Below are 18,550 nucleotides of genomic sequence, written 5' to 3' on the forward strand. Positions count from 1 at the left end.
CTCTGTGTGTGGGTGTGGTTAGAGCTCTGTGTGTGTGTGGGTGTGGTTAGAGCTCTGTGTGTGTGGGTGTGGTTAGAGCTCTGTGTGTGTGTGGGTGTGGTTAGAGCTCTGTGTGTGTGGGTGTGGTTAGAGCGCTGTGTGTGTGTGGGTGTGGTTAGAGCTCTGTGTGTGTGTGGTTAGAGCTCTGTGTGTGTGGCTGTGGTTAGAGCTCTGTGTGTGTGGCTGTGGTTAGAGCTCTGTGTGTGGCTGTGGTTAGAGCTCTGTGTGTGGCTGTGGTTAGAGCTCTGTGTGTGTGGGTGTGGTTAGAGCTCTGTGTGTGTGGGTGTGGTTAGAGCTCTGTGTGTGTGGGTGTGGTTAGAGCTCTGTGTGTGTGGGTGTGGTTAGAGCTCTGTGTGTGTGGGTGTGGTTAGAGCTCTGTGTGTGTGGGTGTGGTTAGAGCTCTGTGTGTGTGGGTGTGGTTAGAGCTCTGTGTGTGTGGGTGTGGTTAGAGCTCTGTGTGTGTGGGTGTGGTTAGAGCTCTGTGTGTGTGGGTGTGGTTAGAGCTCTGTGTGTGTGGGTGTGGTTAGAGCTCTGTGTGTGTGGGTGTGGTTAGAGCTCTGTGTGTGTGGGTGTGGTTAGAGCTCTGTGTGTGTGTGGGTGTGGTTAGAGCTCTGTGTGTGTGTGGGTGTGGTTAGAGCTCTGTGTGTGTGTGGGTGTGGTTAGAGCTCTGTGTGTGTGTGGGTGTGGTTAGAGCTCTGTGTGTGTGTGGGTGTGGTTAGAGCTCTGTGTGTGTGTGGGTGTGGTTAGAGCTCTGTGTGGGTGTGGGTGTGGTTAGAGCTCTGTGTGTGTGTGTGTGTGTGTGTGTGTGTGTGTGTGTGTGTGTGTGTGTGTGTGTGTGTGTGTGTGTGTGTGTGTGTGTGTGTGTGTGATCCTTATCTCTGTTCTCATTGAGTTAACGCTGGTTGTGGTATTGGAGTTTCACTCGCAGTGTTATTAAGCAGACTTGTGGACAGGAAGCTGTGTGTGCGTGCATGCATGTCTCACCCCGGTAGTCTGCAGGTGCTGGCGGAACTCATCCATGGTGGTGTTGGAGATGCTCATGTCCCTGAACATGCCCTCCAGTTTAGACGTGAACTGACAGCCGCACTCTGTCTGCAACACCAACACCACACAGGGAGGAGAGTGTGTGAGCATGTGAGAGAGAGAGAGAGAGAGAGAGAGAGAGAGAGAGAGAGAGAGAGAGAGAGAGAGAGAGAGAGAGAGAGAGAGAGACGCCTCTTGCCTTCAGTTTTGAGATCATGTTCTTCTCCGAGTCGTCGGACACACTTTTGTTGGTGAGGAGTCTCCTGGCCAGGTGCTGTTTGTAGTAGCGCTCAAACACATCCTTCTCCTGCATGAAGCGGAACAGCACCATGGCCTTGTCCAGGATGGACTCCACCTCCTGCTCCGTCAGCTACAACACACACACACCCGCACACACAGCAGATGAAACACACATTAGGTAAAAGCAGATGTGTGTGTGCATGCTTGCATGTCATTTTGTGTCTTTAACTATGGCTCATGATTACATGCCTGTTCATTAGATTTGCAAACAGGCTACTCACACAGCAAAGGTTTGTGATGCACACTGTCTCAGGGTACGCTGGGTCTCAGTAATAGTAAGATGAACTATTTCTTATGATTGATTAATCACAATCACCTATCATTCATTTTAGTCTGCCCAGGTCCTGTGACTGTGGAGACCAGTATCGGAGCTAATGTGGTAAACTAGACCCTGAACTGGGCCGGACTCTGGGCCGGGTGAGCAAGGCAGGAGTGAGCTGTGTGGAGTGCAGTGCCAACACACCCCTTTCACTCCTTTCTTCAGTTTGTCGTCGATGAAGAGTGAGAGGTACTCTGGTGAGCGGGAGTTGAGGTTGAGGAAGTACTCAAAGTCCCCAGCAATGGTCTGCTTGAAGAGGCGGTCGTTACTGAACGAGTCCTGCAGGAATCGGTCGAAGCGGGTCTTCAGATCTAGCAGGCCCTGTGTCAAAGAGGACAGATCCCTGGTTAGCCAAGTCACTAACGACCGCTAGCCCGAGCTCATGGGACTGCGGAAAAATTCGATTTTCTTTTCATCTTATTGTTCTGAATCAGCCACATCGACAGGGTCACCGACACTGTGCCAGTCAGCTAGGAAATAAACCGCTCCATCATCAAACTACAGCCCCCCTTAATGACTTGGTCGTCACGGTAACCACGACCAATCAGCCTCACGGTCCTCCTTAGGGGACGTGGAGGAGCGCGTCCTTCGACGGAGCGCCTTTTGGTTCGTGCGTTTCTTTTACGCTGACGGAGCTACTTGGCTCATCACAAAACCAGGCATCTACATCAGGTTTACGGGCGCTCCACCCACGTGTACAGGCTCAATCCTGGGAGGTGGAGGTTCTTGCCTGGATGTAGTCAACGGGGTTCTTGCCCTCGCCCTCCTCAGACACGAGCGCCTTGCCCTGCTCCCGCAGATGCAGAGACATACACTCACACATGGTCTTCAGTCCACTGGGAACCCTGCTGAAGAGTTTATACATACATGCCAGGTCTGAGAGAAAGAGAGAGAGAGAGAGAGCGAGAGAGAGAGAGAGAGAGAGAGAGAGGGAGAAGGAGAGGGAGAGAGAGAGAGAGAGAGAAAAAAAAAGAGAGAGAGACAGAGAGAGAGAGGGAGGGAGAGGGGGAGAGACAGAGAGAGAGAGACAGGGAGAGAGAGAAGGAGAGAGAGAAAAAGAGGGAGAGAGAGAGAGAGAGAGAGAGAGAGAAAGAGGGAGTGAGAGGGAGAGAGACAGAGAGACAAAGAGAGAGAGAGGGAGAGAGAGAGAAAGAGAGAGAGAGGGAGAGAGAGAGAAAAGAGGGAGAGAGAGAGAGAAAGAGAAAGAAAGAGGGAGTGAGAGGGAGAGAGACAGAGAGAGAGACAAAAAGAGAGACAGAGAGAGAGAGACATAAATAAAACAGGACATGCAAATATCAACAAACAACAATTCCTTCAGGAAGTAAGTAGGTAAATGAAGTCAGACACTGAAAGAAGGAGAACTAATGGAGAGTGGATTCATTTACACAGCATTACACCCACCACCAACTCCTCCACCTCCATATGGTGCGTGCGAGTTCCCTCACCCTCCGTCTTGCCGTTCTTCAGCATGTGAACGAGGCCTGAGTTCTCCATCTCTACGATGGTCTTCATGTGTCTGGAGATGAGCTCCCGCTCCACCACCTTCACGATGGGCTCCTCTGTCGACTTGTCCAGACAGTGCACCACCCTCTCGATCTCCTCGTTGATCCGTGCCTCCACCTTCTTTATGTACACGCTGGCGCTGTTCTCCGCCAGGAACTTCTGGCTCTCCATCTACACAGGGAACAGCGCAGACATCACCTTCAATCACTGAAGACTACCACCTTCAGTACTACCACCTTCAGTATTTCAGTACTACCACCTTCAGTACTACCACCTGCAGCACTATTACCTTCAGTACTACCACCTTCAGTATTTCAATACTACCACCTTCAGTACTACCACCTTCAGCACTATTACCTTCATCACTACCACCTTCAGCACCTCAGCACTACCACCTTCAGTGCTTCAGTACTACCACCTACTGTATTTATCTTCATGTTTTACAAGAGATCACTATTCAAACTAGTTTCTCCAAAACATGAAACTTGTTTGAAATGGGCGTCTAAACGGTACTACGGTGCAGCCAAGCTGGGTAATAGTTCCTTGCGTTCTACAGACCTGGAAGAACTCGGCGGACATTTCTAGAAAGGGCGCCTCGAAGTCCTCCTCGTACACGGAGCGTCCCTCCAGGCCTAGCACCATCAGCATCTGACAGGCATTTCTGACGGCTCCTCTGACCAGGGAGAAAGACACAATCAAACCAACTGCCCTGAACGAGCGCTCTGCACGACAAACAGGAAATGTGTTTCATCTGCATTTAATCTGTCGCTATGGACCTCAAAACAAGCGTCTGGATAAAACGAATCACAAAATGACACTGGTGATGTCACCCTCCTTATTGGCCAAGCCTCTCATTTTTGGTGCATGGGGTAATGGAACCCCTGGTGCTGGGAAACTGCCCTCCTGGTGTTGCCCCGTTCCACACTGTGGCGAACATGGTCCTTGGACTCGGTTTCATGGTTCTGGTGCCTTTCTACTGTAGCCACGCCCAGCAAGGTCCTGTGGAACCCAGAAGGGCTACTCCAGTGCTCAGGGCAAAAACCTCAGGAGCCGTAGACCTCTGCTCTCATAGCGATACCTTCTCTTCTTCCAGCTACATTTCAGTGATTCACATCAACCTCTTGTTACATGGTCGTAATAAACTTCGTACTCTAGATAATTTTGGGAATGAAAACCTTTGTGTGCTGACGGAGTTAGAACGTTTGTAAAACAACCAATCATCACACTATTACGGTATTACCCTATTACGCTGGCGGTAAAGGTCAGCGTGGTCAATTCTACTGTCTAAACTTGTTCTTTTTAATTTTTTTTTTAAAAAGAAGCTTTTCCAGAACAGAAAACACGTCGTCATTCTAAATGCACACATGCCGTTTCTATGGTGGCGGGTTGGATATTGGCAACAGCGGTACAACAGAAGCAGAACCATAGCCCTGGTGCGTCTGTCCCAGTCCAGAGGTCTAACACCCGAGTGGGAAGGTATTTAAGCAGTATTTCAAACACATTTTCAACTGCAGTATTTTAAACACACACACACACACACACACACACACACACACACACACACACACACACCTGTCCACAACCTCGCCCTTCCTTTCTCTGGCGATCAGGTCCAGCAGGGTCTGGCGTAGATGGTCTCTGATGCAGCCATACCGAACCACCTGATCTCTGAAGATGATCAGGCCCAAGTTATAGACGTTCTCTACGTTATTCTGCTGCACATATACTCGGTCCTGGACAGAAAGACAGACGAACAGACAGACATACGGGGACACGTGTGAAAATGGAAGAACAGTTCACCAGAACAAGATTAGCCCTAAACATCATTAGTTTTCAAAGCAACGCCATAGTTGTTGAGGTTAAAATACAGGAGTCCTGGCTGATACTGAACCAGCAGTGCTGAGGAGTGAACACACCACTCCGACACTCCACTGGGGGGGTGCTGACCTGCCTGGCCACACTCTGCCCTGCTCCCACTCAGCTGAAAATGGATTGTACTGGACTGAATAACTGACACCAGCTGGCACCGACTGGCCTCACTGTCCGCCGCGATGGTGTTGGCGGGTGCAGGAGCTCTGGAAAATTCCATGGATGTTCCACTACAACCCACACGGGTGCTCGTGCATACTCACACCTGCTCGTGCATGCTCACATGCTCACACTGAGAGGTTTACAAACAGCACAAGGCTGTGGAGGGCAACAAACACACCTCTTTATGAAATCTCACACTCACACACACACACACACACTCTCATACACACACACACTCTCATACACACAGAATCAGAGAGAGCTGCTCAAGCTAAATCAAATAGACCCAAGTGTGAAAGAGTAGAAAGCAGTTCTACTGATCCACCACTAACGTTAACTCGACGTGTCAAGCGGTGTGTCTGATCCGCCACTAACGTTAACGCGGTCTGAGGAGGATTAGGATGACGGCGTGCGAAGGTCAGCACTGCAGTGGTGGGCGGCGGCTCCACAGGTCCTGCACTCTGATTTGCTGAGTCAGGACGGTTATGCTAATGAGGCACAGCTAACGTGGGCTCGTGTGGTGATGGTGATGGACTGAAGATCACTTGCACACCAGACGCTGGGTAATTAGACAGCCAGCACGACTCCAGAAAGTTCCTGCCGCACTTGGAACCATTTCTCACGCCCGCCCTGGCGTGTCCTTTCCTGTCTGTTACATTTTCACCATTGCTCATTTTGCTCCGCCCGCTTCCAGTATGGCCACACCCCCAGGATGGCATGACACCTTTGATTCAAACTGCAGCAGTTTAGTACAGCAGACAGACAAGCTGGGTGTAAACCAGCACAGCCACAGACAGGACACACACAAACAAACATGCATTTACTTGTAATGCACAAAGCTCTGCTTACACACACTGCTAATTTACACTGCTAATCTATAACAATGTTTTTTGAAATTTGTCACCAAAAAGTAAGAATGTTTTGGGTTTTTTTTGCATTTGATCATTTGGATAATTTCAAAGTATACTGGAAACTGCACTGCAGGATTTTTTCTGAACATGTGCAGCAGTTATTACACTCTAAACTGTGACTGTTCAACTTTCATTCTGAACTTCTGTTCACAGTAACATTCTGTATCAGTGGTGCCACATGTCACCACTGAAATCACTCCCCTTCTACCCCAGAGCTGGTGTTTCAGTTCAGAAACGTCCTCCATTCCACCATTCTACACCCGGCACATCATTTTAAACAACTGACCATTTCTAAGATACAACATAAGATTTTTTAAACACCAGAGCTCAAACACAAGAGCTCAATTCCAATTCAAACTTCAAACACACCGCATCCATCAATCCCTGGACACTAAACTCTCCCAAAACGTCATCAACCTACCAAAATATTTTTATTTTAATGCTAAAGCTGCACAAAGCACTTCTGTCCAGCAGAGGTCACTAGAGCTCAAAGAGAGGCACTGTGAAACACTCCAGACAGCAGCATGAGAAACACTTCCCTTCTCTGTAAGTGGGTTCTAGGGCTGTGCTGTGTTGTGGAGTTGTCAGGTCACGTGACAAGTGACGCTCACCACCAACACGGGCTAAAGTACTAGCGCACCGCTCTGCTAGCCAGGGTCCACCCACCATGTACATCAGGATGTCTCGGATCATAACCATGGCCGTCTGGTGGTCGTTCCACGCCTGGTTCAACGTCTGCAAGAAATTGTTGTTTAAGGAGTTGAGGACGTCTTCTCGTACCTTGGGACGAAAAATAAAATCGTGTGAAAAAAACAAACACAAGCAGCACTGCAGGACCACCTGTGTTTCTCCAGCAACCGCGTCCGCCGGGGAATGAACGTGCGCCGCCAAACCTGATTCTTAACTAGCCACCCTCCCTCAACAAAACCTGGAAAACGTATCGTACCCAACAGGCTGGAGACAGAGACTGGCAATCTACTTCCCGACTGAATGACCTCCCGCTTTTTAAAAGGGCACCAGCATCCATTCCTGGGGAGCGGCCCTGCGTGGGGGGCAGGGCTTACCTTGTTGATGAGGTGCTCAGTGACGACCTCCCGTAGGCCCGTGTAGAGCTTCTCGCCATGCTTGTGCAGCACCATGGTGTAGGCGTTCCTGTACAGCTCCTCGAAGCTCAGGCCGCTGTTGTTCTTCCGCTGGATCTCCTGGATGGCGTTTCTCAGGAGGTCCCAGATGTTGTTCACGTACTTCTCATCCATCGTCATCTGCAAATAAGAAAAAACACCCAGGCACATCACGGAGGTTTCAACTATCCAAACAGACGCACTGCGGCTTTTGTATGTTCATAAAAGACGAATAAACCAACACTGATTAGAATACGTTTACAAATATGTATCTGATGATTGTAAGTCACTCTGGATGAAAGCATGTCTGAACACAACTTGAGTAATTGAGGGTTAAGGGTTTTGTTCAGGACCCAACAGTGGAAACCTGGCAGTGGTGGAACTTGAACTGGCAACCTTCTGATTACTAGTCCAGTACCTGAACCACTGAGACACCACACACACCCTACACCCCACACACACCCTACATCATACACACACTACACACCCACACACACCCTACACACACACACACACACCTCACCAAGCACAACCTTCTGATTACTAGTCCAGTACCTGAACCACTGAGACACCACACACACCCTACACCCCACACACACACCCTACATCATACACACACCCTACACACCCACACACCCTACATCATACGCACCCTACACACACTACACACACACACCTCACCAAGCACAACCTTCTGATTACTAGTCCAGTACCTGAACCACTGAGACACCACACACACCCTACACCCCACACACACCCTACATCATACACACACTACACACCCACACACACACACCTCACCAAGCACAACCTTCTGATTACTAGTCCAGTACCTGAACCACTGAGACACCACACACACCCTACACCCCACACACACACCCTACATCATACACACACCCTACACTCCCACACACCCTACATCATACGCACCCTACACACACACACCTCACCAAGCACAACCTTCTGATTACTAGTCCTGTACTCTGCTCCCTTGCCTCACGGAGGAGCACAACACACTTGTTTCACCCTAGGCTCAAACTGCACACGAGGAAATGTGTTTCGTGCCTTCTGCTTTTACACGCATCAGAAACGCAACAAACTGTTATTCAAGTAATCAACTGTCAGTTAGGTTTTTGATCAGTTCAGGCACTGTGACTTTCTTAAATGTAAACAAACAACAAACAAACAAACAACTAATTCTGGACGTTCTGAGCAATATGGTTTTTTGTTGCTTTAATTGAATGCTGACAAACCACTTCAACCCTTCACATTCATCAGACAGGTCAAATGTGCAGGTGTGAAAAAAAAACACAAACCTGAGAGCCACAACTAATAACCGGCTGACAAGGACTGCAACATCACACTAAATGTGTAACACAGCTTTTAATTCCTACTCCTACCAGCGTCAACTTACCACTGGGCTAAAGTCCCAAATTGGAAGTCAACATGTTAAGAAGTCCAATAAGTCCATGCATATTAAAAGGCCCCTGCCAAGAGACAGATGACTCACTCACTTCGGTAGTGAGACCAGGGGTGTGCTGACAACATCCAGTTCCATAAAAATAACGGATTTGTAACTTTCACCAAGACAGGACCAGCATGGCTGCACTGAGCAGATGACTGCAGTCTGTCTCCATCACGACAGAGCGGCAACCGTGCACGTCTTTAGAGCTTCTTCCTCTCCAACACTCGCATTTGCATTTCTTATAGCTTGTGACATTGAGCTCCTGCCTCCAGCACACCACCTTCCTGTTGTCCGAATGCTGCAGCTGCAAACTTTGCCACCACGCTAACGCCAACCACACCAAAACGCTGCCCGTGTAAGGGACGCGTTTATTAGCTAAATGGCTGCGCGTGTGGAATGCGATCAGTGACTCGTGTGTGTGACCAAACCTCGCTGGAGATGGTCCGACTCAAATCTGTCAGAACATTTCAGGAAGTGTGTCTGAGGAGCGGCGTTCTGTTATGAATCACTAATGTCCTATGCAAATGAGGAGCACCATACATCGCTCAATTATTTATGACTGAGGAAACATGTCACCGTGGTAATATTTGTTGTTAACATCACTTTGAATGTGGCAGTGGGTATTTCTGAAAGCTGCCAAGTACTTGCTCACAGTGAAAACCCACACGGGTGTGATGGATTGCGGCTGGTCCCGCCTCTCCTCTCTACGCGTAGCCCCGGGCGTTTTAGTTTTCCAGTGAATCGACCCCTCCATGGACGTTACTTCCCTAATGCTGGTTTGGGATTTTCACAGTATGTCTGTGTCTTTTGTTCAGCTTCTTGCTTGTAACAGAACTCCTGCATGACTAACCGACTTGTGCCGACTTGCCGGGAGATCAAAGCAGTTTAGTGTCTGTCGTTGATGAGCAGGAGGGTGTCACTATGATGACGAGATCTCCGTCCTGTCCTGTTCACAGGACCACTGTCTCACACAGGTCCTTGTCTCCCAGCAGGGACACCATGCCAAAACATTCCAGCTATGTTCCACCCACTGCTACATCAGCGTCCCTGCCGTACCCAACACACGCACACTGGCCCAACACCTCCGACCATGAGCGCCACTGAATGGCCTGTTACACAATGATCAAATGATTATTTGATCTTATTTCAGATTTTTCAGTTCTATTATTAAAGGGGATGGGAGGCTGACAAACTGCAGTACACAGCCTGTAGCAGGACACTCCTAAAGTGTGCACAGGTGCATGTTTGCGCTTGCAGGCAGGTTTCTATAGATTATGTGCATTTCATACATGAAAGACTAGAACACTTAATACTTACAAACTCAGGAACCAGTTTCACACAACCCTGAAATCCCTCTCCACAGAGTCAGTGAGAACCAGACCCCAGACCGTCTCCAATGTCAGTGAGCCCCAAACCCCAGCCCAGACCGTCTCCACAGCTAGTCTGAACCACAAAGTACAAACGACATAAACCAACACCTACCTAATTTACGCACCAAACAGAACACACCCGTTATCTATTACGGAAAAAAACCTGCTGAGCCCATCATAAGTGGAGCTGCAGCAGTCTGACAGTTAGCACTATGACTAAGACTGAGCACGGAGATCAGACGCAAAGCCGTGGACTCCAGCCCAGGCCAGTATCACACAACCAGGTTCCTTGAAGGTTCCTCTGTCCTCCAGGATCTGCTAAGACGATACAGTAAGTGGATTAACCCCCACATCTACTCCCAGGCCTCCCGTTATGGCCCCAGGACTGAGGTGCACCGCATACGTGAACGCTCTCACTGTAACTCTCTTACCGCACCCCCACAGATAAAGGACCGTAGGAAGAGATGACGCGGAGTTTGCTAGAGTCTCCTGACTTTTATGTGTCTGTACCCCCCCCGGCCTGTACTCAAACACTCCCCTTTCTATTCACAGGATGAGTATCTGCAGCTATGTTGTGATTTTTAAAGTGTTACACAAATGGATGCCACACAACTCCGGTTCAGCTTCGCCCCACTACAGAACAAAGGCTGTCATGCTGAAGGCTGAAACTGTGGCGCTCAAGCTAAGCACTGAACTTAAACAGGCCTGGTAACAACCCTGCTGCCTGCCAGCCACATACATGGGAGCTAAGAACATGTTTGTGACAGTGGCCAAGTTTTCTCTCCAACATCCAGCTAAACTGATACCTTAAAGCAGCACCTGAAGGCCAGTCTGTGTCTGTGCGTGTGATCTCACTGGGTGTCTTCCTCTTCTGTCTCGCGTTTGCACACATGCACGCAGTCACAGTGAGACAGTAAACGACAGAGCAGAAGAGGAATGAGACAAGCGCGAAGGACTCAACACGGCGATGCGGAACCGGCTCTGTGCTTCACCACTCCTTCCCACCCCAGCCAGCGTCCATGAAGAAATGCAAGTCATCTTACAAACTGCACCAGCTACTCCGTCCAATAATCCGCGTGGCTCGTTTATCCAAACCAATCCACCGAAATTATTTCTGCACAATAACTGAAAAGTTCCCTTTTGACAGAGAGGTAGTGTGTGCTGGAGCGTGTGCTTGCGTGTTGGAAAGAGAAAAAAACAAACCATGACCATGTCATTTCTCTCATTCCAGGTTCTGACCCCCTCAGCCTGGTTCTTTCTGCCTTGTTGACCTTCTCTCTAGAAGCATAACTAGTGCAGCAGGTTCAGCCTTAATCTGAAGGCCAAAACAAACACATACACACAAACAGGCATCGCAAATAAATGCACCTCCCAACTCCAACGCTTCTGTAAAATATAAGGAAACCGGTTACTGGGCCAGTCCTACAAACAGCTTCAGCTTGCTAGTGCCTCAGACACAGCTGTGCTCAATGTCTCACTAAGAATGACAAAATGATGTCAACGCCACAGAACGAACAGAGCTACGACAATGTGCGCAATAGTTTCTGTGCAATTCCTGCGAAACAGTTGTGGAATATTTCAACACGGCAGGTGTCAGGCGTCACGTCAGCGGTCGACCTGCCCCGGTCACGGGCCGAGCTGACGTTTGGCCACGCGGAAAACGTCAGGCGTGAGGGAGCAGACAGCTCGAGCCCCAAAGCGCCTCTAAGGTCGCCTCCGTTGAGAGCGTTTCGTCAACACTTGCTCCACAGAGGGGCATGTAGTGTCTGCATGCTTCATCTCATATCTCCGGTCCCACAGGCGCACCGTTGTGGCTCCTTTATTCGTGTCAACACACGTTTCAAGCGCGTGTTCGCCTGTCCGGTTTGCGTCGGAGATGCACGTCGATATCCTGAACCGTACCGGTGAGGCGGGCTGTTCGTACAGACCTTCAGAGGACTACAACGCTCACGGTGTCGCTTGCCACGACAAACGCACGTCAGGTTCACACGACTGCACAGTTAATCGCTCAACTGACACGTGCGGCCCCCCGTAGTCGCGCTCACAGCACGAGCGAAAGCCCCGCAGTGACTGGAGCGCAGCACCTTGACCCACTTAGCCGCGCAGTAACGGCACGTACCGAGTAACCGTCTACGGGCAGATACGCCTGAAGTTCGGATCATTTCCCGTACAGTCTAACTGGGGAAACTGATCATAACCCGAAATATTCATATATAAATATAACCCGAAGCTAAACAAGCTGCTACTGAACCGACCAGCAAGTTAGCTAGCTATGCTAACCTAGCTAAACAAGCTGTGTGCGCGAACTTGTCCCCACTGGATCTAAACAGTAAAGCAGAAGTGAGAATAAAGCAGGTATGTGGAGCCTGGCAGATAAAACTAGAGGTCCTAAACGCTGTGAGAACATATTTCGCCAGATTTAGCGGCTCTCAACGGACTACTGTAAGACAACTCACGTTATAAACGAGTATTTAAGATATATAGCGAGTTGTTACCTGACTAACGTTATAAGAGAGCATTGAATAGATATATACGTTATAAGAGAACGTGTACCAGTGTACCAGTAACGTTAACAATAACAAACATCTACCGCATGTAGCTCTGCTGGCACACGGGTAACACACCCGAGCTGCCCCAGGTCTACCCCCCCCAGGTAACACACCCGAGCTGCCCCAGGTCTACCCCCCCCCCAGGTAACACACCCGAGCTGCCCCAGGTCTACCCCCCCCCCCCAGGTAACACACCCGAGCTGCCCCAGGTCTACCCCCCCCCCCCAGGTAACACACCCGAGCTGCCCCAGGTCTACCCCCCCCCCCAGGTAACACACCCGAGCTGCCCCAGGTCTACCCCCCCCCCCCCAGGTAACACACCCGAGCTGCCCCAGGTCTACCCCCCCCCCCCAGGTAACACACCCGAGCTGCCCCAGGTCTACCCCCCCCCCCCAGGTAACACACCCGAGCTGCCCCAGGTCTACCCCCCCCCCCAGGTAACACACCCGAGCTGCCCCAGGTCTACCCCCCCCCCCCCAGGTAACACACCCGAGCTGCCCCAGGTCTACCCCCCCCCCCCAGGTAACACACCCGAGCTGCCCCAGGTCTACCCCCCCCCCCCCAGGTAACACACCCGAGCTGCCCCAGGTCTACCCCCCCCCAGGTAACACACCCGAGCTGCCCCAGGTCTACCCCCCCCCCCCCCCAGGTAACACACCCGAGCTGCCCCAGGTCTACCCCCCCCCCCCCCAGGTAACACACCCGAGCTGCCCCAGGTCTACCCCCCCCAGTTAACACACCCGAGCTGCCCCAGGTCTCCCCCCCCGGGTAACACACCCGCGCTGCCCCAGGTCTACCCCCCCAGGTAACACACCCGCGCTGCCCCAGGTCTACCCCCCCAGGTAACACACCCGAGCTGCCCCAGGTCTCCCCCCGGACACGTGTGGGGCAGCTGTGCTGTGGGTCACCAGACGTGAGATTGAAACGCGCTGCTGTGTCCGGCGTCTAAACGTGACCCCTGCTCTCCCTTCAGGATTTGACCCCACGGCGCCTCCCTCCCCACACATGTGCCGCTGTGGCCGGCTGCTACTCACAGGAAAGGCTCGTATCCTCATCTTGGTGTCCTTCTTGGTGCCCCCTTTGCTGAGATTAGACATGTTTGTTCGGTGAGTGTGCGGACTCCTTACACATGAAACACAGTCTGGGTGGTTAATGGGACACCAAACTCCCTCTCTGTGCTCCGTCTCCAAATCCGCTACTGCGCTCTAACTCTGTGCGCCGTCTCCAAACCCTCTACCTGCCCTTTACTGCCTCTGCGCCGTCTCCAAACCCTCTACCTGCGCTCTACTCCCAGGTTTGGGATCTTAGCCACAGTGATGGCGGACGGGTAGGGTTGTCACGGCGCAGGAAGTCTCGCGAGATGTGACACATGGAGGATGGGGGGAACCACGCGAGATGACATACGCGTCCAGAGTGCGTCCAGGCAGCGTTGGAGTAACGCAGACGCGCGAATATTCCCCCGTCTGACAATAATTTCCAACTCAGATGCGCAGTAGGAATGTTGTGGCTATCGCAGCGTATTCACAAACGCGCAACCTCACACACCTCGGGAAAACCCTAATCACGAAAGCAAGTATTTGAGTGAGGTCTACAGTAAGTGGCGAGCAATAGTTTATGTTGTTTTATTTGCACACATGCGCTGAGATTATCCGCTTGTGCACCCTGGGCCGGTTTAGTATGTGTATCGTTTAATTTGTTTTACAACCAGTAAGGGCTCAATATGAGCGGTGTTCACATTTGCCGATAACTGACTTTTTTCATTATTAATTTTTCATCACTGTCAATTAGTGACTTCAAACAAATGGCTGTTCACGTGACCTGACCACGCGGATGCTCTAGTTAAAAGTTGACTAAAGCGTGTTTTGCTCTAAACAGATGTGCTGAACAGTAGGTACGTCGAGACTGATCAGTAGTTCATAAACGATTGCTTTTGTCATAACTTTGTAAATATGTTTACCGGAATATGGAACGTAATACAGAAACACTAGTTTCTAGGTGAGAAGAAATGTAAGCATCAGCCTAACAGGTCGTGAGCCTGCGTGCGGCGCTAGGACGTCTGAGCGCACTGTAAAGGGTGTAATGGCACACGTCACCAGCAGGTGGCAGTGATTGCCCTCTGTCTCATACTAAAGCAGCGCGTCTCCGTACGTCTGCAGGAGTGCTGGCTATTGCTGAATACAGGATTTAGTAGGATGGTGTGATATCACCAGTGCCGCTGTTTAAAAACAGACGCATTAATGCTGCTATTGATCTGATACAACGCGTGAGGGCCGTAGGGCAGGTGCTAAAACTTTAAATCCCAAAAGGGCACAGCATTCAGTTTGGTTCCTAGTATCTTTATCTTGCACTAGCAAAATGGACAACCGTGTAAGAAAAAAAAAGGAAAGTGAGAAGAAAAGAGGTGAAGTAAAAGTGTTAAATATGACCTCCGTCCAGGACACCGCTGCCATTAGCCGGGGTGTCGGGGAGACGTGCCTGGGAACTCCAGTCTGCTGTAGAAAATGACTTCACCGCAGGAAGTGCTGAGTCAGCTACGGTTATTTGTGCATTCTCCATTTACGGCCTATTTAATGCTGATTATATAGGACTCCTTACTAACAATGCGCTAATGCACTCGAAGCAGAACCCGGGCAAGAATACGCGTTTAGGCCTTTCTGAACTCTCAAAAATAATAGCATCTTTTCTTCCTGCAGAAATCAGGCTGTTTTCATAAACGTGTCTTATCAAATGTGTTACAGCATTCTGGAAAATGATATTAGCATGTTATGATCTCCAGCAGTGAAGATTCAGGAAGTTTTTATTATTATTATTTTACACGTGCTTTTGATATTACAAAACCATTTTTACAGCAAACAAAAACAAATGGTATATTTCTCTGGAAATGTTAAATCATGACACACAAATATGCTCATACACAAACCTAAACTGTTATAACTGAGCGACCCAGAGGTTTCCGAGCTGGGTTTCTCAGGCCTGACACCGATAGTGACTGGTAGCTCCGTGCCAGAATGGAACCCACTGCTTGCGGAAGCGTCTCAGCAGAATTTAATATTGCTAATAAAATCTAAAAATAGGCTTTTAGGTGCCCGGCATCATTTAGAGTGCCCTGTGCTCAAATGGTTCCGGCAGGAAATACGCAGTAAGAAAGCTGGCGTCTTTCCGCTAACGCGCTGCTAACTAGTGCGCGGCTGCTCGTGAACGCGCCTGGCCCTGTTGCGATAGAGGGTTGCAGGTTACGCGCAGCATTTCGCTAGTCTCACAGATGATGCCGGCTAGCGGTGGAAAACTAGTCGCCATAACGCGACGCGGCCGAAACGCTTCTTTGTGGTGGGATGTTTCTTTGGTTCATTTAAGGACTGTGGTTTTCTCGCTGTCTAAACGCGCCATTTCTTTTCCGCCGTATTTAGTAATGCCGTCGGCTAGGCCGAGACAATGTCTTAGTGTTGCAAAACAAAAGAACCCCCCCCCCCCCCCCCCGCTCGCTGCTCTCTTTCCTTGCTTATGACTCAGTATTTTGGAGTGTGTTTTCTCTGCTCCCTCCTTTTGCTGGGCTCTCCTATATGAGGAGAATGACGTCCGTCTGGAAGGCGTTTGTTGACTAGCGGGGTCTGCAGTCTGGGTGGGGCCCTGCCAGCCGCTATTTCCAGGCTGTGTCGTCTGATTAGCTAAGTGAGGGTGTCATTATCGTAACGCCTGAGCAACCCTGTCTCCTGTTTTCCTTCACATTTCTTTCTTTTTTTAATTCATAGTGCAGTTGTGTTGTGTGGCTTGGTTGCTAGGCTACAGAGTGGCTCCTTCTCTAATAAGGCAGTGGAATACACAAGTCCTTGGAGTGCTGTCATTTGGGTATAATCGATATTAACTGATTAGCCTGTTGTCACACTCTGGGAGGCACACGATATACAAAACTCTCAGATTGCCTTCATGGCATGGCTTCGGTGACAGTAAACACACTATATGACTCATAGTGGACATCTGACCGTCACATGTATGGGCTTGTTGGACATCCCATCCCCACACCTCTCCGCTTCTCTGGGAATGGTTTCCGCAACATTTTGGAATGTGGGAAATTGTGCCCGTTCAGTCAGAACAGCACTTTTACAGTCAGGCTGTGATGTTGGACGAGAAGTCCTGACCCACGATCAACATTCCAGTTCATCTCCCATGCCTTCAGTGGGGTGGAGCTCAGGGCTCTGCAGGACACTGGAGTTCCTCCACACCAAGCTCACCAAACCATTGTCCTTATGAACCTCGCTTTGTGCACTCAGCAGCCACAGGCCACCATTGCTCTCCACCAGACTTTACTGTTGGCACAATGCATTCCAGTTCGTTAGCTTCTCGTGGTATCAGCCAGAATCATCTGTCAGGCTGCCGGATAGTGAGGCGTGATTCTTCACCCCAGGGAACACGTCAGCGCTCTCGACTCCAGTGGCCGCGTGCTTCACACACTCCAGCCAACACTTCACGCAGATCGCTGGCTGATCGCAGGCTTGTGTGCAGCTGCTCCACCATGAAAACTCGTTTCCTGAAGCTCCTGACACACACTTATGGTGCTGATGTTGCGTACAGAGGTGCTTTTGCACTCTGTAGTTGTGTGATGTCAGAGAGGACAGGTGATTGTCATGTGCTACACACTTCAGCACTGGGCAGGTCTGCTCTGTGAGTTCACACCCTCTACTGCTTTGGGTCTGAGCTGCTTCACAATAACGACACTTACAGTTGACTGAGGCAAATCTAGGTTTCATTTGGTTTGCTTTATGATTCAGTTTAATTTATTTTCAAAAGCAAATAAAAAATACAGCGCATTTCATAGTAACTAGGTTAACATGAGTATATAGAGTAACTATAGAGTAACATGAGTGTATAGACTAACTATAGAGTAACATGAGTATATAGAGTAACTATAGAGTAACATGAGTATAGACTAACTATAGAGTAACATGAGTGTATAGACTAACTAGAGTAACATGAGTATATAGAGTAACTATAGAGTAACATGAGTGTATAGACTAACTATAGAGTAACATGAGTATATAGAGTAACTATAGAGTAACATGAGTATATAGAGTAACTATAGAGTAGCATGAGTATAGACTAACTATAGAGTAACATGAGTAACTATAGAGTAACATGAGTGTATAGAGTAACTATAGAGTAGCATGAGTGTATAGACTAACTATAGAGTAACATGAGTGTATAGACTAGAGTAACATGAGTGTATAGACTAACTATAGAGTAACATGAGTATATAGAGTAACTATAGAGTAACATGAGTGTATAGACTAACTATAGAGTAACATGAGTATATAGAGTAACTATAGAGTAACATGAGTGTATAGACTAACTATAGAGTAACATGAGTGTATAGACTAACTATAGAGTAACATGAGTGTATAGAGTAACTATAGAGTAACATGAGTATAGACTAACTATAGAGTAACATGAGTGTATAGACTAACTATAGAGTAACATGAGTGTATAGACTAACTATAGAGTAACATGAGTATATAGAGTAACTAGAGTAACATGAGTGTATAGACTAACTATAGAGTAACATGAGTGTATAGAGTAACTATAGAGTAACATGAGTATAGACTAACTATAGAGTAACATGAGTATATAGACTAACTATAGAGTAACATGAGTATATAGACTAACTATAGAGTAACATGTATGTCAGGGTTTTGACCATCAGCTGTGTTTCAGGAAAAGCTCCCATGTTCAGTTATAAATACTGAAAACACATCTTGCTGTCCCAGCCTTTCATTCTGAGTTAATAGTACAGACACCCTCCCACACACGCACACACATATTCACAAGAATTCTTCTTAAGAATCAGTAACTTGGCAACAAGATCAGTGATGCTGTTTTGAATCTCAACTGTATTTTGTATTTTGTTGTTTTTTGTGTTTTTTATTA

At 49.0% G+C, this 18,550-nt stretch overlaps 1 protein-coding gene across 1 annotated transcript in view; it reads right to left on the minus strand.

Moving 5' to 3' along the window:
- Positions 1-13,972, minus strand: part of LOC113592334 (cullin-3-like) — a 55,487-nt gene extending 41,515 nt beyond the window's left edge. The window contains exons 1-10 of the mRNA XM_035527820.2: positions 13,666-13,972; positions 7,191-7,388; positions 6,793-6,906; positions 4,757-4,917; positions 3,743-3,857; positions 3,127-3,355; positions 2,412-2,557; positions 1,826-2,002; positions 1,262-1,432; positions 1,024-1,131 (exon numbers count right to left, since the gene is read on the minus strand). Coding sequence (XP_035383713.1) covers positions 1,024-1,131; positions 1,262-1,432; positions 1,826-2,002; positions 2,412-2,557; positions 3,127-3,355; positions 3,743-3,857; positions 4,757-4,917; positions 6,793-6,906; positions 7,191-7,388; positions 13,666-13,728 — 1,482 coding nt within the window. The 5' untranslated portion in view covers positions 13,729-13,972. The remainder of the gene's footprint in view (positions 1-1,023; positions 1,132-1,261; positions 1,433-1,825; positions 2,003-2,411; positions 2,558-3,126; positions 3,356-3,742; positions 3,858-4,756; positions 4,918-6,792; positions 6,907-7,190; positions 7,389-13,665) is intronic.
- Between the last annotated feature and the right edge of the window lie 4,578 nt (positions 13,973-18,550).

The sequence above is a fragment of the Electrophorus electricus genome, chromosome 11 (assembly GCF_041902795.1).
Source record: "Electrophorus electricus isolate QZ-2024a chromosome 11, ASM4190279v1, whole genome shotgun sequence".
NCBI lineage: Eukaryota > Metazoa > Chordata > Actinopteri > Gymnotiformes > Gymnotidae > Electrophorus > Electrophorus electricus.